The sequence below is a fragment of the Vulpes lagopus genome, chromosome 2 (assembly GCF_018345385.1).
Source record: "Vulpes lagopus strain Blue_001 chromosome 2, ASM1834538v1, whole genome shotgun sequence".
NCBI lineage: Eukaryota > Metazoa > Chordata > Mammalia > Carnivora > Canidae > Vulpes > Vulpes lagopus.
In genome coordinates this window covers 139381601-139406771 of record NC_054825.1, presented here as the reverse complement: position 1 = coordinate 139406771, position 25171 = coordinate 139381601, and the positions used below count along the sequence as shown (strand labels likewise).

The window sequence follows — 25171 nt, the reverse complement described above, 5'->3', positions numbered from 1 at the left end:
TGGTTCTAGCTCTGCTACTAATTGGCTCTGCGACCTTCATCTCCTTAGTTTTCTGATAGAATAATTTAAAATGTCAACGTATGAACCTCTTATGTGTCCAGTTCTAAGTAATATCCATAGCTCATTATTACACTCCACATTTGCATCATAAAAATTCTTAAATGTACAGAATATCTAAAGGATAATAGGAATAAAATACTTCTCTTGAAAGCATATTTATTTCCATTAGTAAATGTACCTGGTTTTTAGTTCCTGCTAGATAGTCTGCCTTTTCTCCATGAAAGATTGATTTTCTTCTTGCAGTTATACTTTGCAAATAAAGTAAAAGAAATCTACACTGTTGTAATACTGTCATTGGGAGCCAAGGGTCACACCATTGTGTACTGTGGTGATAAAGTGTCAGAAGCTGTATTATGTGTACAAATCCTCAGTGTCAACCTCCTGAAGAAAAGGCAGCTCCAGGACAGGATTGGTCCTACCAGGCCTTTAGTGAGTTGAAGTTTTTTTGTTTTGTTTTTTTTTTGTTTGTTTGTTTGTTTGTGAGTTGAAGTTCTATTGAATTTATATTCTGGCAGATAAGCAGCTCGTTTTTTAAAAATTGTTTTCTGTTTACATGATAAACATAAATATAGCTTTTTATCAGGAACCTGAGTCTAAGGGAGTTTTGCATTTACAGAATTGATTAATTTTTATGCTAGTTTTGGCCCTTTATTTATTCCAAGTGTCCTTTTAGAAAACAAATAAAGTTACCTTTAGGTTCCCTGAATTAAAGACATCATGCTGCTCATTCAGGTACTAGAACATGAACAATGTTGCAAAAAGACCCCAAATGTAGCTTATAAGTGTAAACGTATTTATCATTTCGCCAGATTTGCTTGCATCTATTGTCACCAATAGTTGATTCCATGATCACAGATTGAGTTCTCTATTCCTTCATAAAGGGAAGTTGGCTACGCTTGGTATGTTTGTGATGCGTATAAAATGGCTTTTCATTTGTGCATGGTAAAACTAATATGCTTGCTAATAACTACATCTGATACTTTCAATGTATTAAAAAACCTACAGAACATGGAAAAATGCTTAATATACATGGCTTAGCTACCAGTTGTGTACACAGCAAATCAGAAGAAAGTCTGATGGGGAGTGGAAAAGGTGGGTGAGGCTGACATGGAGGGGAAGAGAGGGTGAAGTCCTATGACACAAGAAAAGGTAGGAAGACAAAAATGGGGAGAAACAGCTTACCATTCACAAAAGGCTTCTTCACCTCACTTTCAGTACTTTAAAAAAAATAACTGTATGTGTATTTTCAGTCTTTTTCAATCATCAACCATGCTTGGACAGGGTAAGTAGCATAGAATGAGAATAGTGAAGAGCTGCTCACGGAGTACTTTTTGTAAGTCAGTCTATGGATGTTTTGACGGTCCTTCCTCCACAAATTCAAGTTAGGGCTATATGGTAATTTGTGCAGTGGACAAGCTACAGCAGGTGTGGAAAGATTAAGAATAGCAGTGTGGGGAGGCACTGGGGCCAAAGATTGTTGACCATCAACAGGTGTTGCTGGAGGACACTCTTATTTGTTGGCTATCTGTTGAAATCATCTTTGGGAAGCACTGTTAAGTATTTTCAATCCTAGAACTTTTGCTTGGAGATTAGAGGAATTAGGAGCTGATGGCTGCACTCAAATTACCAAATAAACCATCATTGATGATGGTTTGGTTTTTAAATACTTCAAATAGTCGGGTACCTGGGTGGCTCAGTGGTTGAGCGTCTGCCTTTGACTCAGATCCCAGGACCCCAGGATCAAGTCCCCCATCAGGTTCCCTGCAAGGAGCCTGCTTCTCCCTCTGCCTGTGTCTCTGCCTCTCTGTCCCAAATGAATGAATGAATGAATGAATTGATTTAAAAATACTTCAAATAGTTCCTCTGTTTTACTTAATAATCCTTAGAGCACAATAATAAAATATTCTGAGAGCAGAAGTAGAATTAAGTGAAACCTGTATGCTCTTTATGTCAGACACTGACTTGCAGAGTAAGTAGATCATAGAAATAAGGGTTGCACGTGCATATTTTCTGGGTGAAGGAAGACACCACAGTCACTACTGACAAAGTTACCATTTTGGCATAGGATTGTTTCTGACAAAATAGCCCTTAACCTATAGATTTCTAACCCTCAAAGAACACATCTCCTTTTACTCTTTAAGAGTATCTCACTATCTGTCTTCTTCGATTCCCTTGTGTTTTGGTGGGGAGTAGCTCACTTGATACCCTGGGTTCAAATGAGTCTCATTTACAGCTGACCCTTGAACAATGTAGAGATGCGGGACACTGACCCTCTGCAAAGTCAAAACTCCATGTGTAACTTTTGCCTCTCCCAAGACTTAACTACTTGACCAGCAGTCTTACCAAAAACACACAATTACATACATTTTGTATGTTATATGTATTATATACTGTTGAATTACAATAAAGTAAGCTAGAGAAAAAAATCATAAGAAAGGGAAGGTACATTTACACTGTTGTACTGTATTTATATAAAAAAATTACATATGAGTGGATTCGTGTAGTTGTTCAAGGGTCAACTGTAATGAGTTTCCCTACCGCAGTCCCCATCTTGCCCCAGTGAACTGATTAGAGAAACAAATCCCAAGCTTTCCCAAAGACATCTTACTGAATCTGCACCATGGCTGCATTCTCTTGGTGCATTCCCAAAGACTTTGTCCCACCAACTTCAACCAGAATTGTCTCCAAGGCATTGGAAGTTGTGTGACCATCCGCTTCTGATTTGTTCTCAGTTATGTATTGTATTTCTTTTTGGATTACATTTTAGATCACCATTAAGAAGTTTTTGTTTTTATGTGAATCATCTAGCCTACTGATGATAATGCTTCAAAGGATTTTTTTTTTAAGATTTTATTTGTTTGAGAGAGAAAATGACCATACCTCTGGAGAGGCAGAGGGAGAGGGAGAAGCAGACTCCCCGTTGAGCAGGAAACCCAGCATGGGCTCAATACCAGGACTCTGGGATCATGACCGACTGAGCAACCCAGGTGCCCCAGAGTCAAAGAGTTATTAGCTTTAAAAAGCAATATATATTTTAGAATATTGGAAGATTTTGTGGGAGTGCTACAAATACCTTTCAGAAGTGTGTTGTTGCTGTCTTGCCTATTATGTTTCTAGACCAGACCTATTTCTGCTAATGAACCTGCTCCATTAAAGAATAAGATTGATTTTGTTTAAAAGATGATTGATTTTGTTTTTTAAAAAAATTAACAGCTCTTTCTTCATATCTCAGCTACCAAATATTGTGGCTATCTTTGTCTTTCCTCTACCTCTTCTGGCCTGAATCCCCTTTATCTGTGATCGAGGTTTGGAAGAGCTTCCTTAGAGGGTGGTGCTCTTTTCTCACCAAAAGAACAAATATCGAAAAAAGATGGGGATTGGAGTGTTGTAGGGGGCTTGGTAATTGGGCACACAGGCTATGGAAGACATTGCAGGTAAAGGAACATTCCTCATCCTACCCATCATGTGTTGTATCGTCCTGTCTCTTCATGTTGGCACATACAGCTCCATGTCTTCTGATCAGATTTGTTGGGACCTCAGTCTGTCTCCTCCAAATTCTGATGGCTTACATATTACTTAGCATTACTCAGTTTTCTAATCTGTAAAATACATATCTTACTTGCTGGTGTTACCCTAAATCAACTCATATTTGTGAAAGCACCAGCACAGTGTCCAGCCACTTTTTTTTTTGTGAATTTCAGGAGTCTCTAGTCACTTACGCATGCCCCTTTAAGAATATTTTCTAGGCGATATGGGAAAGAAAGTAATATTAAAATATCAAAACCTAACTGCATTGGCTAAAGAATTATCACACCATTTTAAAGAAAGAAATTTGGTTCCATCAAACCTCAAAACCTAGCCTCAGGTGTAAGATTTAATTGGTAATGCAGCATAAGGTAGCCTTTTCTCACCTCTGGAACCACAAGAAAATCCAGTTCCTTTCTTGCCTTTAGTTATACAATTATGGGGTATTATAAGTTGATTTTTCTAAGGCATACATGAAAAGAAACACATGTACAATTAAGTACACAATGGAAAAAAATAGCATTTGGTCAGATGGATTTTCTATGGATTTCACAAAATGTTTTGCCTTGAGTTTACCAACTTTTAACTTAGCACCCAATTTAATTGGAAGATTTTTTTTTTCATTTTTCATCCAAAGCCATATTTAAATAACCAGTTGCAATCACAATACTTAACCAAACTAGAAAATATCATTCCATACACTTTGGGAGATATGTGCCTCAAGAGTCTTTTCTCTTTATTCTACTCTGCCCACCTTCCCTTCTCCCTACAGCCCACATTAAGATTCAATTCTGAAATTACTCTGAATTTTGGAGAAATGTCCAGATTTTCTTTTACCACATATGTTTTGATTTTTCTGAATATTGCACACTAATGGGAATCTGCTGTGCATCTGTAGTAAATAAATCTTTGAATTGTTAATTGTTTCAGATTAACCCCATAGATCTTTAGCATAGATCTTTATTGTATTTTTAACCCACAAATTAGTTTATTTCTGAGACTTTAATCATAAACTATACACACATGCATAAAGGTCAGAATGCCTGGTGGATAGTGCGGCGGCAGCATCTATATATTCTCTCGCCTCCATGGGGGGCAGGCCACCCTTTGTCTCCCCCTTTACCCTTGTATTAGTCAGCTCAGGCTGCCATAATATCGGACTGAGTTGCTTAATAGCAGAAATGTATTTTCTCAAAATCTGGAGGCTGGAAGTCCGGAAGGCCATGATCAAGGTGCCAGCAGGGTTGGGTTCTGGTGATGCCCCTCTCCTCAGCTTAAGAAACTGCCACCTTCTTGCTGTATCTTCACTGTATTTAATACAGTCACATTGAGAGTTAAAGTGTCACCATAAGAGTTTAAAGGGGAGGGGACATGACATACCTTAAGAACAATTCCAGGTGTCTCCTAAGAGATTCTCCAGATCCCTTCTCCCCTTCTTTCCACAAGCAACATGCTCAGGGATACTGATCCCCCTGGGATCTCAGGTCCTCTGTCTTCTGGGAGAGAGATGGGAGAGAAAGAAAAAGAGACTGAGGTCTTAGTACATGTTCCCCTGGCCCCTTAGGTTGGTATGTCCCCTGATTATTTCTCAACTTCTGCTAGCCTGTTTTCGGTTCCAATGACCCCCACACCCCAGCTTCCTTCCATCCTAAGGGGGTTGGGTGGTTATCAATCTCATACTGTCCTTTGAAGTTTCCTTCACCATGGCCAGCTGTAAAATAATTCCCTCAAATTATGTTTGATAGAAGGATGTCACCTCTATCTGGAAGGACATTTCCAAGACAGTGGCAATCCACTGTTCTTTCAACCCAGTGGATCTCCAAAGGACTCCATGATAATGTTATAGTTCCTTTACGGTGGTGTCCTCTCTGGATGCTGCCATGATAGAATGATCTGTGCTCCTACTTCTGAGGGATTCCTGGTCAGGTTGGGATTTCTAGGTGGAATTTTGCATCTGAAACCTACTTCCTTCTCCCTGAGAATGCTCAGGACTATGCATGTTTTCTTTCTTTCTCATTTTAATCGTGACATCAGGTCTGGAGAGAACTTGGAAGCTGGTCTGCTCTTAGATTCTAAGACCAAACTTCAATGAAGACACTGGAGCTTTGGCTAAAAATAGTACAGCAATCACCAGCCTTCTCTTTGCCCCCCCCCCCAAAAGACTATTGATAAGGGTTAGGGCATAGGCTTTAGCTCCAGTTGGATTTCAAGCTCTGGCTCTGGCAGTCGTGAGCATTTCTGAGCTCCTGTTTACGCATCTGTAAAATGATGGTATAGACTTGAATTGTGCGAAATAATGTGTGTATGGTGCTTGACACATGACAAGTTTCTATAAATGTTAGTTTCTGCTGTTTTTCATACACAATGAATCTTTCGAGTGTAAAACCCTCTTAATCACAAAGTAAAAAATCTCTCTTAAGAATTGGCCCTGTGTTTTCCCTCTTAAGAGGGGAATAAATGTGTTTGTTTCTTTTTATAAAAATCATATATGGTCATGGAAGGATGGTATGAAAAAGAAAAAAGAAATCTTTTCTAATCTTACCAAGCAAAATGAGTTATGTTACATTGTCACTTTATGGTAACTTTAGTCATATAACTTTATACACATTAACTTCTTTCCATGCATACGCGTGCGTCCGCGCACACACACACACACACACACACACAGGCCCACATACACACACACAGGCCCACATACGTTTTTTTTTTCTTAACTGCGACCGTATCATATCATTTTGTATCCTCCATTTATAATTACGTTGTAAACATAAAAAATACCTTCTAAATACTTTAGCAAATACTCCTTTAAGGTCAAGTATGTTTTAAAGATCTTTTCACCAAATTTTGTACATAGGCACACAGCCCTAATTTTGTATAGGTATATGAATGTGATCGTGCCATACGTGCTTTTTCACAGTTTTATGGTTCTTAATCTATTATCTGTTACAGTGCCACTTAAACTAGGGGGGGTTTGTATTATATCATGTGTTCTGTTGACCTGTCAGGTAAAGCTCCAATGTGACCATGCTTTTTGCCAACGGCACAGCCCTTCAGCATGTGATAGGGAGGGTACATGTTGGTGGTGAATTGGACGCTTCCTTCTCTGGCTATGATATTCTGTCTCTGAGGTGAGGCTATTTGAGTCAGTCACCAGAGTTTCTCAATCTGGCCATCCACACCAGAGTGAGGAATAATTCTTTCTAGATACTTACAAAGCATTGAACAAAATCCTTCATTTATGATGGCTTAGTGATTTTTGCATCATTCTGTACATTTCATGAATATTTTGGTGAGAAACTGAAGGATGGTAAACCAGACCCAGCTGTCTGGTGGCAGTAGCATCCAGAACTTTCTCTCCTTCTCTCTTCACGAATTTTTCCCATTCCTGTGTGATCATATCGCATTTTTCCACATTGAAGGACAAAAAGAAATCTATGTTCAGGTCAAATTGTGTCATAAATATTCTGTTCCTTGAGGTTTCAAGGTCAGAGACAGTTTATCAAGGATATTTCAAATTCTTTGTCGTCTCTTTTTCCTTGGCTCTTTTACCAGAAATTCCAAGACAGCATCCCAAATACTTTCCCTCCACCTGAGACCAAAAAGCCTCGAAGCAAGAAAGAGGTTTAGCCGTCACCAGCTAGTGACTTTGGTTCTCACTCTTTAATTACCAAAGGATAGATTTGGCCTATGTGTCATTCAATGTGACTTCTAGTTTTAGAAAGGCACAATTTCTGAGGGATTCAGCTGTCACTATTCAGAGAAATGCACTTCACTTTGGTGAACTTCTCTCTTTTCTTCTGAAGATTTTATCTTATGCAACCAAATAGTTATTATGCTTCAGTACATCTATGTTCTACTTTGCTTCTCCTCCTTAATTATTTTATGACCTCAGGAAACTCGGCGAGTGTATGCCAAGTTTTCACATAAAGAATGTAACCTTATCTCCTAGCATTGTAAGAAAAGTTTCATGGATCTGGTTGAAGAAGGTATCCACCATCAAATATGTTTGGAAAAAACATCAGATTGTTCCTCCCTTAGAATTTTGCATTGAGCAATCATTTATTAAGTTATCCAATAAGGGGAACCTGTTTCATTTTGCTCAACTTAGAGTTTCCCAAGCATACTTAATTTTGAAATTCTTTTATTTCTGTAGCTTCCATTAACATCCTTCATAATTAGTGTCCATGCCATACATAGCAGAGACATAGCTCTGGAAGGCACATAATCCCTCATTTTGCTCCTCACCAATGAGGAGATCTAAGGATAAATTACATAAGGTCTCCACACCTCCTCTTGCTCATATGTCACCCGAGGAAGCATAAAAGCACCCATTTCACGTGGATAAAAAGTTCTATAATTATTATAGGTCTATAGTAATTATAGATAATACTATATAGTTGGAATATACTAATAATATTCCAACTCTGGAGTCTGGCCATGTGAGTTCAAATTTTGCCCTTCCATTTCCTAGCCATATGACCTTGGGAACGTTTCTAATTTCTGTAGCTCAAGTCTTCCTCTGTATAATGGGAACAAACCTTGTACCATTCTCAAGGGTAGTTGGAAGAGTTCAGTCTGATTCATGTAAAACAATTATAATTGTGCCTGGTCCCTGGTGGGTACTTGATGAATGTTAGCCCTATTATTGTCATCATTGGTGCTCTCATTACTTCTATGGCTATGACATGTGAAAGAGATTGTTTTAGGGTTTTTTTTATTGGGACATAATTGACATATACTTTTATATTCATGTGTATAAAATAATGCTTTGATATTTGTATATATCGTGAAATGAGTACCACAGTGAGTCTAGTTTAACATCCCTCATGGAAAAAAAAAATCCCTCATGAAGCATAGCATAGTTACATTTTTTTTCTAGTAATGAGAACTTTTAAGATGTATTAGCAACTTTCAAATAAACAATACAATATTATTGACTCTAGTCACTAGGCTATCTATACATTACATCCAGATTATTTTAGTTTCTAAGAACTACTCCTCTTGGGGAACCTGGGTGGCTGAGTCAGTTGAGCGACCAACTCTTGATTTCTGCTCAGGTCATGATTTCAGGGTCATGAGATAGAGCCCTGAGTCAGGCTCCACACTCAGCATGGAGTCTATTTAAGATTCTCTCCCTCTTCTTCTGCCTCTCCCTCCTGCTCACTCTTTCTTTCTCTCTCTAAATAAAAATAATATAATAAAAGCAACTCCTCTAACCTCAAAAAAAAACCAGCTTAAATCCTGCATATTACTAAAACAGCACCATACCCCTCCTACAAATATTTGATGTTCCCTGTTGATAGTGATCCGCTCTGCATCTGCAATCTATGATCTGTGTCTTCTATCATTTAACTTTTTCTGTTTCTGAACAGGGGCGGAGAGGCCTTGGCTCTGTTTTTGTCTGGGCCTCAGGAAACGGTGGAAGGAGCAAAGACCACTGTTCCTGTGATGGCTACACCAACAGCATCTACACCATCTCCATCAGCAGCACAGCCGAGAGTGGAAAGAAGCCTTGGTACTTGGAAGAGTGTTCATCCACGCTGGCCACCACATACAGCAGCGGAGAATCATACGATAAGAAAATAGTATGTAACATTTGAGTGTCTGTCGTGGTTTATTCATTTATCTTTCACTGTGACACACAGAGGAAGAACCATAAACTGATATGCACAAGTAATATGTGGAAATAGACGAGTAATAGATGGAAGTTAGCCAGTTGCTCAGTCCATGTATTTTTAAATGTCATTCTATTGCCAATTCATTGAAAAAGCTTGTCTGGATCAGTACATTCCAGCATTGGATGTGGTCTTAGACATGAATAAGCTTCAGTTCCTATGCGCCCTGCTCTCTGTGCAGACAGCAAACTGATGAAGAGTTCAGGTCGCAGGACCAGACTACGTGTGTTTTGTTTACTGTTGAACTATTTATTATAAGCTGGGTAACTTTAGACACATTACTTACTTTTTCTGTCTCAACATCCTTACCTGTAAAGTGTGAGCATTTAGGATTATATAGCTTGTAGAGTAATTAAAAAATAATGAAGAAGTGCTTTGCACACTACTTGACCCATCAAGGAAGGTCTGGCTTTTGGGATGCCCAGCCCTGTGCCTCTGATGCTAAATTCCAAACACTTTTGTGCTTTGCTCTTTTCTTGATCATAGTTTTATAAACTGTCACAGGCTGTCTTTCTCAAATGGAGCTAAGCTGCTTTGCTTGATACTTTTTAGTATTTAGCTAAGACCTTGCTCTCGAGTCTTAGAGACTCATGCAAATTTGGGTCACATCTGACATTTATGCAGCAGTGAAAATACAGGTGATAGAATATTACTCCCTTCATGTAATCCACATCCATTTGGTTCTTCTTGATTCCAGTTACTTTTTATTAGCTTCTTTAGTTACATTTTTTGTGTTGATTTAATTAGAAATTGCCTACCCGTATACATATCCCATCTGCCCCATCTTTTTCTAATTCCCCCCACAATAACTGGATTAAAAAAAACATGTTACATGAATCCAGCTTTAAGTACCTCCATCATTCATCAGTACACATAACTCTGTAATACAAAGTAAAATTTTACAAAGGAAAAAGTAAAAGGAAAAAAAATACAGAAATAACAAGTTTCACAGTTTCCTGGCTTTCATAATGGGAAAGTGATGTCCCATGATATTTTACCCTCGTTATGACATTGTTGTAATTTAGGAGCACCCTTCTGCTCTCAAATTTGCTTATCTCTCAGTACTCAGCATCACAGTCCACTAAAACTGAGTGGCATCTGTTAGTTCTGCACTGTAAAAATCCTGATGGAACTCTCTGGAATAAGAGTTCTCTTTCTATACCTCTCAAGTCTGAAGGCAAACTGGCCATGGCTTCAAAGCAACTCTGCCCATTTACTCCTCTTTTTGCTTGTGGGATGGTTGCCATCGACAGGGTATTGGGAAGTTCCATAAATGCCTTTCTTACGAGAAATATATGATCCAGCAGGCAAAATCTCAAAAGAGATTTTTCTGGGTCCTGGATGGGAGAACACAGTGTGGAGAGAGGGACCTCAAAATCCTTAGGTGAGATTTACTCCCTAGACTTGACCTTCCTGGGCCCTCATCGTGCTCTGATGCTGTGGTAGCTCCTGTGACACTTCCTGCCCCCCAGTGACAGGTGGCAACTTAGTTTCTCCCAGGGGAGGACAGAACAATCCATTCACTGGGTAGATCCAGTCATAGACTTCACTTTTTCCCTATTTGCTCTTTCTGATACCAGAACCTTTACTAACCCACTTTAGATATTTAACTCATACTTGTCTCTACCTTCTATTTGATCTCTGTCTCCTATTTTCACAGCAGCAATTTATTAGTAATTTTTCTCCTCCAGCTCTTAGAATCTCTTTATTTTTGCCTGAATCTCTAGATCACCATAAATGGGAGAGGAAATTTGGTAGCTGTTTCAGGGAACCTCACAGAGTCTGGGTTTGGGCATCTATAAAAGGCAAGTAGAATCCTCTCCAGCCTCATGGATTTTTGGTGGAGATGAGATGCTGGACATCTCATGAGGTCCTCATACCACACTGGTGCAAAGAGCCACTCAGGAGTGGTTGGTACTACTGTCCCTGAGGTCGGGGTGGCTTTCTGCATCCTGGGAGGCCAGGCCAGCCATCTTTCCAACTGTTGTAAAGAATTGGAACTCCTTGCACCTCCATATTTCCAACCTACAAAATACTGGTACAGTCTGTACCACCTACCCTATCAAGAAAGGCACTTTGATCGCGAGCATGTTAACAGTTGAACGTGAGTAGAGTTGGCAATGACATCAGCCTCTCATGGTCCAGCTGACCCCTTTTTCCATCTAGATGTCAGAATGACAGATAATCCTGTGTTATGTCTGGGACCTTTCCTTCACCAGGCTCTGAACCACATGCCCTTGGCCCCTCGGAGATGCCCGCTTCCTGTCCGTGGCATTGTGATTGAGTGTTACAGGCATGGTGGTGTATGCCTCCCTTCATTCTGGGGCTCTCCTCCCTTGGCCATTCATTTCCTTGTGCCATATGCAGCTTCTTTGGGAGAGCACAGTTGTCATTTCTTATTTGGAGAGCACCTTTGTGATTTGAACCAGGCAGATGCTGAGGAAAGATATCTCTGCTTCTGGAAAAGCACTTCTGTTGAATAACTTTTACTTGTCCCCAACAGAATGTCTTTTCATGGTATGCAAACAGGAAAACCTTGCCCTGGGTTTCAAAACCAGCCAGATCTCTGTCTCTTGGTTTCCTGCCACTGCTATTAGTACAACTGTGAACCTTGGTATTTCATTCATGCTTTAATAGATTCAGATCAGTGATGGCCTTGTATCTCTTTTCAGCAAATGAAGCACATCCAAAGTATCAAGATTGCTACAATAAGAAGCTCCCCTGTAAGCTAGATAGCAATCAGTTGAAATGACTGATATCCATGAAATCATATGATCAGATCATATGTTTTCATTAATAATATTGCATACATCCTGTTCTATGTGGAATATGTCATACGTTCACAGTCCTCTTAGCAGGCCATAAATGTGGCCTTTTTTCATTCTTCTAATTAGTGCCAGGAACTGGACTGTGCTCATTGAATGCATTGTCTCATAGTATCCTTAGAACTCTACACAGGACAACTAGGTATTGTCCTCACTTTACAGATGAAGAAACTAATGCTTAAAAGGGTAAAAGAAACCTAAGCAGTAAGTGGTAGAGCCTGGATTTCCACCAAAGTCAGAATGGAGACTCAAGCCCATCTTATAACCAGTATGTGGTCATGCTCTGGATACTTTTCAAGGACATCCACTATGGAGGCTCTCTGAAAGAATGGTGCTGCTCTTACCTGTTTGGGGTTCTTTTCACAGTGATTAAAACAAAAAATGGGATCCCTGGGTGGCTCAGCGGTTTAGCACCTGCCTTTGGCCCAGGGCACGATCCTGGAGTCCCGGGATCGAGTCCTGCATCCGGCTCCTGGCATGGAGCCTGCTTCTCCCTCTGCCTTTGTCTCTGTCTGCCTCTCTCTCTCTCTCTCTATCATGAATAAATAAAAAACTAATCTTTTAAAAAATATATGTATATTTTATAAAAATATAGATTTATTAATTAGCCACTGCTATTAGTACAACTGTGAACCTTGGTATTTCATTCATGCTTTAATAGATTCAGATCAGTGATGGCCTTGTATCTCTTTTCAGCAAATGAAGCACATCCAAAGTATCAAGATTGCTACAATAAGAAGCTCCCCTGTAAGCTAGATAGCAATCAGTTGAAATGACTGATATCCATGAAATCATATGATCAGATCGTTTTCATTAAATATTGCATACATCCTGTTCTATGTGGAATATGTCATACGTTCACAGTCCTCTTAGCAGGCCATAAATGTGGCCTTTTTTCATTCTTCTAATTAGTGCCAGGAACTGGACTGTGCTCATTGAATGCATTGTCTCATAGTATCCTTAGAACTCTACACAGGACAACTAGGTATTGTCCTCACTTTACAGATGAAGAAACTAATGCTTAAAAGGGTAAAAGAAACCTAAGCAGTAAGTGGTAGAGCCTGGATTTCCACCAAAGTCAGAATGGAGACTCAAGCCCATCTTATAACCAGTATGTGGTCATGCTCTGGATACTTTTCAAGGACATCCACTATGGAGGCTCTCTGAAAGAATGGTGCTGCTCTTACGTTTGGGGTTCTTTTCACAGTGATTAAAACAAAAAATGGGATCCCTGGGTGGCTCAGCGGTTTAGCACCTGCCTTTGGCCCAGGGCACGATCCTGGAGTCCCGGGATCGAGTCCTGCATCCGGCTCCTGGCATGGAGCCTGCTTCTCCCTCTGCCTTTGTCTCTGTCTGCCTCTCTCTCTCTCTCTCTATCATGAATAAATAAAAAACTAATCTTTTAAAAAATATATGTATATTTTATAAAAATATAGATTTATTTACATGTAATTTATATAAGAATATATGTTCTAAAATTCTATAAATATTCTATTTAGTGTATATACTAAAAGTGGATAAATTCTAAATATATAATAAATAATAAAATATAAATAAAATAATATAAATATATAATAATATATATATTTTTTTGAATATATAGGTGTCCATTATTTTTCACTACTTGGCAGATTTAATTTTCATGCCATAAGATTTCATAATCCCCTAAGACCATCAGTCCTCTTGCAGAAACCTAAAGCTCTTTGCCAGTCTGGATGGCTGGTTCCTGGGGCCCAGTGTCAGCACTGAGCTCCTCCGGGTTATGCCTTTTGTGTGATGTTCAAGCCAGGGTGCTCTGTGTGACAAATGTCGTCTGTTAAGGCACTGTATCTCCAGATACCACTTCATTTACGGGGGAAGATTTTCTTTCTCACCTCCCCTAAAATTGTGGCACTCCCCTCCCCTGCCCTCTTTGATCTTCTGCAGTTTTCTTTCTCCTGCCCTTAGAGCTGCTTAGTACATTACATGTTTGCTGACTGTCTGTTTTGCACACTAGATTGGAAATTATGTGAGGTTGAAGTCTTTGCCTTGTTCCTTCCCAGAGCCTGAGCTGAGGAAATATTCTGTACATAAATCACGCTCAGACACTGAGAGGGATGGGAACTTCACTAGTTGTTTATATAGCTCCAGGAAGACAGGGAGATGCTCTGTTTCTTTAAGAGAAACTCCTTCTTCTAGAAGGTGGGTGAAAAGCAAAGGGTATTTGACAATAAAATAATTTGACATCAGAAATTGCCCCATCACCTAGGAACCTGGCTAGGTGATAAAGCTGTACCTACAACCTTTCTTGGTGTCCAAGAGCATGAGAGATCTGTAACCCTCACTGCCTCCTGACATTTCTCCCCAGTTCTGTTTTTGGGAAATAAAGCTTCCCTCTCTTCCCCAGCCCCTCCCATCATTAAATTATCTCTTTCTTTGGGGACTCGTTCAACCTTTGCCCTTTTTCCTCTAGTAGTTTGTCTTGGAGATTGGAATATGGTGGTGATCGTATTCCTCCAGGGAGGGGTCTTGCGAGCCAAGGGTTGAGAATATATGCTCTGCTCAGCCCTCTCCTGACGTCATGTTATTTATTTGTGTTCAAAACAAACTTGCCGCCCGGGGTATCTCAGGCTTGGAACTGAGCGGCCATTTCCATGTAGAGGAATTCTCTTACTGCTTGCAGGGTTCCTAAGCAGCTACACATTTTCTTTCTTTTTTCCAGAAACATCCTGCTCCCCATCCCCCACCCCCAATCATTATTCAGGAGCAGCCACCATTTTGCACCAGGGCTGATTTCTATCATCTCTGTTTCTTCTTTTGATTTGAGATATATCATTATGTTTCAAACTGAAGACTAGCAAAACCAGATGTCTTTAGTGTGTTTGGAAGTGGGACACATAGTCTCTTGAGAATGTTAAAAAAAAGAAAGTAAAGTTTGGTCCTGAAAAGCTCTGATTTCCGTCGTGGCCAGAAGGAGAAAGTGGATGCCCACTTGCTGACCTGAGCTAGATCTCGAGGGCAGTTCCGCCATCATGACCGCCATGGCCGGTGATGGTCCAGAATGGCCACCATGGCTCTCACGGATGGCTACCCTCTGTAACCCAGCTTTTTCTCTTGCTGCCACATCAGGATTTATGCTCCACCGCTTACCCAGCTCTTTAGTAGCTATGTGTCTTTAGGCAAGTATGTCTCCCTGAGCCTCCATTTCCTGAATTAATAATGTATCTTGCACACAGAGTTCCTGTGGATTTAAATGTAGTTTCATACACATACATGAGCATACACATGTGTAAGCACCTGTTGCGTGTTGTCCCACTTGTTGCAAATGGTGGTAGTTTTTGAAGCAGTCCAGCTTGTGGTAGCAATGGCAGTGGTGAGGGATAGCTGTACTGTAGCCCCTGGATTTTACATATGCGTATACACACATAGTTTTTATAGGTGGCTTATAAGTTTATGTGTATGAGCTGACCAAGAAGCAACCTGGCAGTCTTTCCTAATGGTTGAGGGAGTTTAAAGTGTAGAGCAAAATGAGTATGACGGAGCTTGATACTAGTAATTCAACTTAGCCAATAAATATGCTTCTGCTCCATACCTAGCACCAAGCTAAACATGATGGAAATGCAAAAATGATATAAGATGGCATCCTCCTCTGGTGCTAGCAACCTCACATTTGTAAGCAAAACCTTACATTTGTACGTTGCATTTACAGATTCCTATACCAACACAGGACTGGGATTTTGTGTGGACTCGTGGGTCATGATTGACTTTTATACCAGACTTTGGTTGAACACAGAAAGCATTAATTGGTCCTCCATCCTGTTTTTATTTTGCTGTGCTTAATAAATCAGCTTCTTCTATTTTGTTCATTGACACATTGAAGATTTATTTTCTGCCTTTATCCCCCATTGCTGTGTTTGAAACAGCTTTTCTGGCACATTTCTAGTCCAAATCAAAATCCACACCAGAAACAAATTCAACCTAACAGACAGTAGAATCATTTCATGTTTTAAAAATATCTGTTCCATTGCTCTTTTAACAGATATGAGACAATATGGCACCTTCAAAATAAAAAAGAGATCATAAGATATCAGGGAGATAGAAACTCTTAACTGCAGGGTTGCTATTAAGATTTGTCACTCATGGCCAAAGTCAATCTGAGCTGAGGTGCCCTGGAGAATTTCCTCAACAGGCTGGAATAAAAGATCCAATCAGCCCAACTAATGAAATGTGAAATAGCAGGAAATAGGAGCTTAGGAGGAGAAAAACCCATGGTTCTACTCAGAGGGAGTGTGACTAGACCTGAGCCACGCCCACCCGTTCTCACCAAATAAAGATGACATCCCTAACATGGTGGAGTCCAAAAAACCATCTGCTACCCATCCTGAGACAGGCTGAACATCTAATTTGCTGATCAGGACAGCTTTGATCTGGCTTGAGGCCTGGTGTCATCTCCTGTTTCCTTCACTCTGATGGACAGAAAGGGTATTTTCCTGAGCAAATCTGAGAAGTTCTGCAGAGGGAAATTCTGTTTCTGATTTGGGTTGTGAACCAAGGGAATTTGGAGGCCATAAGATGCGCCCTTAGGACTGAAGACCAAATTTTGAGACGTGCTTTCAAAGGGCTTTATTGTTCCGTTTTCACATGTAGAACCTCCAGACTCCCTGCTCCGTGACACGGGCCGACTGGTCCACGCAACTTTGCTTTTAAATTACGCTGTCAGATCTTGCATGCATGCGTCGTGATTAATGGGGTTACCCCATGTGGTTCCAGTTTTCGGGACATCATTTTTCTTCAAGATTGCGTGCTCCTTGGTGGTCTTTGCCTTTTCATTCTAAAGATAGACCTAAAAACTTAAAAACTCCCTGATACTGTGGCTTCTCTTAATGATGAAAGCCCTGCCTCAGATCTTTCCGGTAATTTACACCTAAATATTTCCACCAGTGACAGTAACTTCCTCTTGAAATGACCCAGCTGGAATTTCACCCTTCAAGCAGGATGAGAGGGAGGGAGGCTATTTTTGTTTCTTTTCTCTCTGTTCCTTTTTCCCTTCTACTCTCCGTCACCTTCCTGCTCCACCCCCTTTCACTCTTTCACTACTCACGTTCATTTAGATAAAATGATTGAAAAATAAATAAGTGAGAACCCCATGCCGATTGGGAATTCCCACAAGCTTGCCCGTATTAAAGAGCATTTAACATGTGGTTGGTGTTTGTATAGAAAAGTACAGAGCAGCTTTTTATTTAAACGTACAGCATATATGTCTCTACCTGGTGACTGTGTATGGATGAGGCATATTGCTGTTGCAGACCCGACATCATAAAGTTTTTATCACTCATGTTTGTGGTTGGCCGGAGGTAGTTATTTATTCAACTCAAAAACGTTACACGCGCTTGGGGTGTTTATTCTGGATTTGTTTCTCTGCATCGAAAGTGTCTGGTACAGCTGAAGAATAAGCAAAAGGAGCCAAGTGGGAAGACATCGTGAAAAATCTTGAATCCAGGCACAAGTCATTGAAAAAAAGAAAATTTGGCAAAGGAATGTGACCATGAGGGTGAGGTAAAATGAGAAGAATGCAGGCAGGGCCATCTCTCAACAACAGAAGATCTGGAGACTGGAAACAGGCTGCTTCTGGGGTGTTTATGCCTTGACTTAGGGACCAGGCCTTTGGAAAACAAGGCTACAAATCTACCCGCAATTTCAAATGAAGTAGGAGTATCTTTGCAATGATCCAGCAGTCCCACTTCTGGTTGTATATTCAAAAGAATCGAAAACAGGATTGAGAAGAGATCTTTGCATCCCCATGTTCCTTGCAGCAGCATTCACAACAGCCAAGGGATGGAAGCCACCCAAGTGTCTGCTGATGGATGGATGGATGGATGAAGAAAGAAAATGCGGTAAATACATACAATGAAATATTATGCAGCCTGAAACGAAGGAAATCCTGCCGTATGCTCCGACAAAATGAGACTCAAGGACGTTATTCTAAGTGAAGTAAATCAGTCACACACACACAAAAGGGCAAATGCTATGCAATTACATTTATATGAGGTACTCAGAGTAGTTAAAGTTGTAGAAACAGAAAGTAGAATGGTATGCCCAAAGGCTGGGCAGAGGGGAGAATGGGGAGTTGTTTAATGGGTAGAGTTTTATTCACACAAGATAAAAAACGTTCTAGAGATCTATGATACAGTGATGTGCATGTAGCTAACAATACTATACTGGACACTTAAATGTTAAAAGGGTAAATTTGTGTTGCGTGTTTTTTATCTCAACAACAACAACAACAAAAAGAAATACCTTTCATAGTCAACAATTAAAAACCCAGAAAGTTTCTTATGTGCAAGTGGGTAGTGCTCTGTTTACCCAAACATCTTGCAAGCATCCAACATGGAGGTTCAGAAGATGGCGAGTTAATCAGGTCCATTAATCAAGAAGCACCCTACCCTGCTTGCCACACTGTCGGGGCTCTTGATCACCATTTGGTTATTCAAGAAAAGAGGGTAAGGCTTGCCTCCTGTCTCCCACCACCACGTCTTTATGGTTCTATATATTTTTGTTCATTCTGCCACTTGTGTACCAGGGACTATCTGGTGGATAGTCTGGTGACACTAAAAGTGTCAAAAGGACCAGAGAAAAGACAAAACTGATGGCCCTATGTGAAACTAGGCCAGCCAGCATGTCAATCTAGAGTCACCCCAGATAATTAAAGAGTTCATTCAGACATCCTCATGGGACCCTGAGGAAACTTTTAGGGGCGGGCTTATTTCTGAAAATTTACACAACACTGTCTTCCTGGGAAGATCAGATTTCTTTCCAAATCAACCAATCTTGACACGCCTCTGGAAGGATACACCTCAGAACAGCAAGACTTTGTTTTCAGCCGCCTTTATCCCCCCACACCTTTCTGATGACCTTTCACCTCAGTTTTCCTGTCTGTAAAATAGGGACAATAAGCTTGTCTTGATGCCAAAGAAAGCTTAACTACTGTCTTCCAATAACTGCAAAGAAACCACCAGCTCCTCTCACAAGACTTGTGTGTTCCCAGCCAGAGCATCATCAGCCCCAAAGAGGCAAAAGCGGATGCTTTTTGGGGAGGATTTTTTTTTAAATCTTCAGTGTTTCACTGGTTTGCGAAATCTTATGTCAGAGTGTTTAATTTGTCTTGTTAAGGAGAATCTTGGTTTAACGTCTTTCTCCTGGGGTGGAATGATCATGAGAGAAAGGTTAATAGGCACAGCTCTTGCTGATGGGAATGTTATTCAGCCACAGCTGAAGTAAACTGGAATCAAACCAAGAGAAAAAAATGATCTAGTCCTCACATTCCAATTTCAAAAATGGGAGAAATGGTGAATCTCCTTCTGTAATATACCGGCAGGCACTCAGTGCTGTAATCTTCCATCAACCACACTGTCTTCAGGCTTGTTTTTAGTATTCACGTTAAATCTTTGAGGAGGTCTTGGTTCATCCATGCAACATTTCTATGGATGCTAAAAACCGGTGTTCTGTTTGGCAGAGCATGCCTTCAACCTGTGGCTCTCCCAGTAGCTCAGTTCTGGGAGGGCAGGGGCCAGATCGTGTGCTTCTCTGCTACCAACGCCCAGCTCACTGTCTGGTTATTGGTTCATCATATCTGATTATTAAAAAATGTTTGGGATAATGAAAGAACTTTAGTTTTAACTAGAGCTGGGTCTGGGGTGAAGCAAGCAAGGGATAAGGTGGGTGGGGGGCCGTAAAATTTAAAGTGACACTTGCGTAACCCGTCTGTTCCAAGCCAGAGACTCTCACCCTAGTCCTGACCCTGGTTTTTAACAGAAGTGGAGTCCGATTTCCAAATGCTCCTCTTTTCAAAGTTGATTTACACAGGCAATTCTCTAGAAGTGATAGAGTCACAGGAGTACAAGAACAAGGAATTTAAAACAACTATTTCAACACCCCTCCATTCCACTTTGATGAGTGAATGTCTTTCTACTAGCATCTGACTCACATTGACCCCAGAATCCTGAATTTTCCATTTCTGTCTTCTAGATTACTACGGATCTGAGGCAGCGCTGCACGGACAACCACACCGGGACATCGGCCTCAGCCCCCATGGCTGCGGGCATCATCGCACTGGCCCTGGAAGCCAAGTAAGCCTTTATCTCCCTATGTCTCCGCTGGCGACAACCCCTCATCTCAAGGACAACTTACCCACTCCCTACTATAGGATCCCTAGCACAAGAGCCCAGAGTAGAACCTTCTAAATCCCACCTTTAAAACGCCAAAGATTAGGGTTCTAAAAAGAGTTGTTTTCCCTATATTAAGAAAAAAAAAAACACTTTTTTTTTTTTTGGTTTTTATATCCTTAAAAAATCAAACTGTGTAATTACTTTATTATGGAGTCATAGCGCAAGCATGCCAATTGGCTCCAACACTCTTGCCTTGTTGAGGTTTTTATTCTAGTCTGGGAATGTTCCTGGGAGTCTCAGAGCAGTTGGGGGCCCTTACCCTGCAGAACAGTGAGGCAGCTCAGATTCCATGATAATAGCGCTCCCTCTGGGGGACAGAATGTGTCAGGTCATAGGACCGAAGCACAGAGACAGGAACAACCCATCTACTACCTTCAGTCTTAGTCAACGTGGTCAAATTCTGTGTCGGAAAAGTTCCCTTTGAAAGGCCCCTTAGATTACGAGCGGTAGGTCTCACCTCTTCTTTCTGTAAACACCAGCAGATTTTGCTGTCTTCACTCTTTGAAATAACTGATCTTAATTCTTTCAAAACCTCATACAGATCTACACTCTCTTACCTTCAATTTCAAAATTATGAAACGTCCAGAAAACTGAAAGTTCTTTTTGCACATTTGACACACAAACTCATCTGATGGCAGAGCTTGTCCTGAACTGATTTGAGGCTATTCGCAGTCCTGATTGTGAAAATTCATACATCTTACTGCAGAAATATGAATGTGTTTGGTTATGAGGTGCTGGCTCAGACCCCTACTGGAAGTTGTATGTAATATATGCTGTGGATGTGGTATCTCAAAAAACTTTGAATTCCAAATGCGTCAAGTCCAAGGATTTTAGAAAGGGGGCTGTGGGTCTGCGCTCTGACACCCTCCTACAAGAGGATCATAAAAGCCACTGAAGTAATAACGTAAGTGTTTTTCCGAAAATAGCCTTCAACCCCTGCCTGGGGGGAGGAATGGAAAGCTACTCTGATTTAGTTGTACCCTGATGTGCAACAATAGCAGGTGACAGGAAAAGAATACCAGAGTCATGACGAGACTCAGGTGCTTTGATAAGAAAGGTCCTGACTCATCCATAGTACATTTACAGCCACCCCTCTTTGAGGCAGGGAGCCTGTGTTAGGGCGATCGGGCCTTAATGTCATATGGAAAGAGTAAATTGAAAGCCTTGGAGACAGACAGAACAACACAGCTCTGGATGTGGGCTGCCTTAGTCTGTTCAGACTGCTGCAACAAAATACCACACATAGGGTAACTTATAAACAACAAACGTTTATTTCTCATTTTGCTGGAGGCTGGAAAGTCCAAAATCAAGGCACTGGAAGATCTGGTGTCTGGTGAAAGCCTGCTTCTGGGGTGGGTCCCAGGGCAGCAGGAAGAGGCAAGGCAAGGGAGCTCTCTAGGATCTCTTAGCGGGCACTAATCCCTCTCATGAAGGCTCAACTTTCCTGATCAAATCACCCCCTAAAGGCCTCACATCCTGGTACCATCACATTGGACAGTAGGTTTCACGTATGAATTTCTTGAGGATAGAAGCATTCAGGACATAGCAGGTGTCCTCTCTCTTGCTGGCCTCTTGCCTAAGGATTGGAGCTGAGGAATATCCACTTCCCACAAGTATTTGTATTTCCTCCTTTAAAAAAAAAAAAGATTTTATTTCTTTATTCATGAGAGACACAGAGAGAGAAGCAGAGACATAGGCAGAGGGAGAATCAGGCTCGTAGGACTTAGTCCCAGGACTCCAAGATCTCAACCCGAGCCAAAGGCAGATGCTCAACCACTGAGACACCCATGTGCCCCCCGTATTTCTTCCTTTTTGATGAGGTTAAATATTAATCATTTCAGCGTATTATACCTCTTAAATTGATAAACGCATATTATATAGCTTTTAAAGAAGTAAACATTCAGCATATTATATCCTTTAATGTAACAGAGAATAGGGCGGCCTGGGTGGCTCAGTGATTTAATGCCATCTTCAGCCCAGGGCGTGATCCTGGAGACCTAGGATCGAGTACAACGTCGGGCTCCCTGCAGGGAGCCTGCTTCTCCCTCTGCCTGTGTCTCTGCCTCTCTCTCTCTGTGTCTCTCATGAATAAATAAATAAAATCTTTAAAATAAAATAAAATAAAGTAGCAGAGAACTTGTGTTATCCTATTAAATTCTCACTTGACAACTTTTCCACTGGGCAGGTGTGACCCCAGAAGTCCATTAACTGTTTTTTTTCAGTTGGTCACTATTGATGGGATTTTTGAAAATATATTATCTTCATCCTGAAGTTTTGGGGTTTCTCTCAGGAATATTTTCCTGTGCACAAAATATTGAAGGGGAAAAGAAAAAGTCAGGAATTTTGCCTGCACCCCTCCCAAAAAACCAGTTATAATCTCAAACTTAGCATATATGATATTCAGTTCCTTGGGATATTAATATAACATGACTATATCAACAATTCTTTTGACCACTATTTAAGCTCAAATGGAAAATCACTATTTTTGTGCCCCAAACAGCCCACTCAGTTGGGCTGATAAATTCCCTTTAGGGCTGGGAACACCCTAAAAGGCTTTACCTGTTTTCTCTTTCTTTGCATTTTGAGCATTTTTAAAGACTAAACTGTGATGGGTGGAAGGAAGGTTGCAGGATATGCTCTGCCCGGAAGAACCCACTGTATGCTAAGATTTTAAGCAGTACAGTTTGATCATGGTACCAAAGTAGATGGTCAATAATCTGATAAAATAACACAGGATAAGCCTTGCCTCTTAACTCCATGGGCTTGTTCCACAGGCCAGTCTTTGCCTGTAAGAGAAGTTGGAGGTTAAGGAAAAAGATGGCTGAATATTAAAACAGTGGGTCAGATATTGATGATAATAAACCAGGGTCAATAAGCCGTGGGCCTCCCACATGAGTCAAATGTATCTGGAAGTAAGAAATTGTAGCAAGGAGCTCAAGTGACAGCAGGCCAAGGCTACAGTTTTGCAAGCGCTAAGTGTAAGCCTTGCAAATACACCCACTCACTCAGCAGCCCCCACTCCCCCAGGAGCTCGTCTTATACTAGTACTTCTCAGCAACACTTGGACCTTGGTATTTGGAGAATCAGCCTTTCGTCTCACAAGCTGAAGAGCCTGATCTCCAAGATACTCCCTTGTAAGGAGAGAGGAGAGAAAGGTACAAGAGAGGCAGACTTACACCCCAGGGGCACTGCCACTACGCATCCCCTGCTCAGGTCAGTGAGAAGGATGAGGCCTAGTGGGGGGGGGGGGCGGGGAAGAGCTGCCTGCAGGGGCTTTAGTCCCCATGTGTGGGCACGACCCAACTATCCATGCCCTAGAGGGAGGAATTCCCATTTCTCCTAATGATGCCTGATTATAGTGTCCACTCAAGGGAGGCTCCCACCTCCTGAGCTGCTCACAGCCCAATTTCTTTGCATCCCCAGGTGCTTGGCTGCATCAGTAGAACAGTACACTCTCCTCTTGAGCTACTTCAACAATTGGCCTCTCTGCCATCCTGATTCTTCTCGCTCCCCTATGCTCCGAGCTTTTCCCCCAAACGAACAAAAAACAAAACAAAACACCTTCTTAGGAATCTAAGAGAAAAGAAAACAAAAACAGATACAAAACATAGAAACAGATAAGCTTAAAGGGTGCAGATCTCTTATCCGAGCTCCACAAAAGCTTGGTCATAAGTTAACTCTGCTGTGACAGCTCACAGGACACACACACACCCACTCCGAAGGCCATCCTTTTTCCCCACAAGTGTGTAAGAACATATGTTGTGACAGATTCCAGAGTAGTGCACCCCAGATACTCATGTAAAACTATATTATACCCAAGATTGAAAGGGTTCTGGGTGCCTCTAAAAATCTACCACCTTTCCTGCTCTTCCTGGGTTTGAGCCTCTTCTCTCTCTCCAGCTGCCTCTGGCAGTCTGGTTGCAAACTTTGCCTTTTTAGTAAATAAGGCCATTTCCTTCTGCTCCCAGACCTGTTTCCTGGGCATGGAAAGCCATACATTTCTTAGCCTTCTAAAAACTGTAAGCAATTTCAGAATAAGAAAATATTGTCATCATAAGAGAGAGGGAAGAAAACTTTTGTGTTGGGATGCTTTCGTCATGTATATATTAGTTTAGAGGTTTATATTATTTCGATTATTGGGGTTTTGTGTATTTGAAAGGAATTTTTGGGTTTTTCAGCTGAGTGAAGAGGGAATTTTTATAATCAGTGATTACGAGAGAGCTAATTTTCATTTGGGCCATTGCTGTTTAAAGTGATGTCTTTTGGCATGGCATAACTCAGAGAGTTCTAGTAAAATGAGTGTCCTTAAATGAAGAATGTAGTGAAATATGACTAACAGTTTTAGATAAGCAGCCTGGAACACTAGGTCACATGTATAAAGAGCTTGTATTGGACCTTGTATTTTGACACTAGTATATATTTAGCTAGTACATCTTGATGCTAGTGTGTGTGTGTATGGCTAGTACTCTAGCCCCCTGGGAAGAGAAAAGACAGTTGCTAGCAAATGATGTTTCCTGTAAAATGGTTTATAAAATAAAGATGGAAATAACTGATGTCCATACAAATATATTGTTCAGATTCTTTTTTTTAAAAGACTTAATTATTTATTTGAGAGTAAGAGAAAGCATAAGATGGGGGTAGAAGAGGCAGAGGGACAAGCAGACTCCCCACTGAGCAGGAAGCCAACTCAGGGCTGGACCCCAGGACCCTGGGATCATGACCTGAGCTGAAGGCAGATGCTTGACCACCTGAACCATCCAGGTGCCCCTACTATTCAGTTTCTTAAACTATGTTTTACTGAAAGTTTCCCTGACCTGAGTCTATAACTATTAGCAAAGAGAAGCTAGTTTAGTGGTGTCTTTTATGTGCTCAATTACCAGCA

General features: G+C 40.9%; 1 protein-coding gene across 10 annotated transcripts in view; it reads left to right on the top strand.

Annotated features, from left to right (window-relative positions):
• The window catches only part of PCSK5 (proprotein convertase subtilisin/kexin type 5), a 446264-nt gene that overhangs the window by 179860 nt on the left and 241233 nt on the right, over nt 1-25171 (top strand). For all 10 annotated transcript variants that reach the window (XM_041744555.1, XM_041744554.1, XM_041744551.1 and 7 more), the window contains exons 8-9: nt 8958-9170; nt 20090-20190. In XM_041744555.1, coding sequence (XP_041600489.1) covers nt 8958-9170; nt 20090-20190 — 314 coding nt within the window. The remainder of the gene's footprint in view (nt 1-8957; nt 9171-20089; nt 20191-25171) is intronic.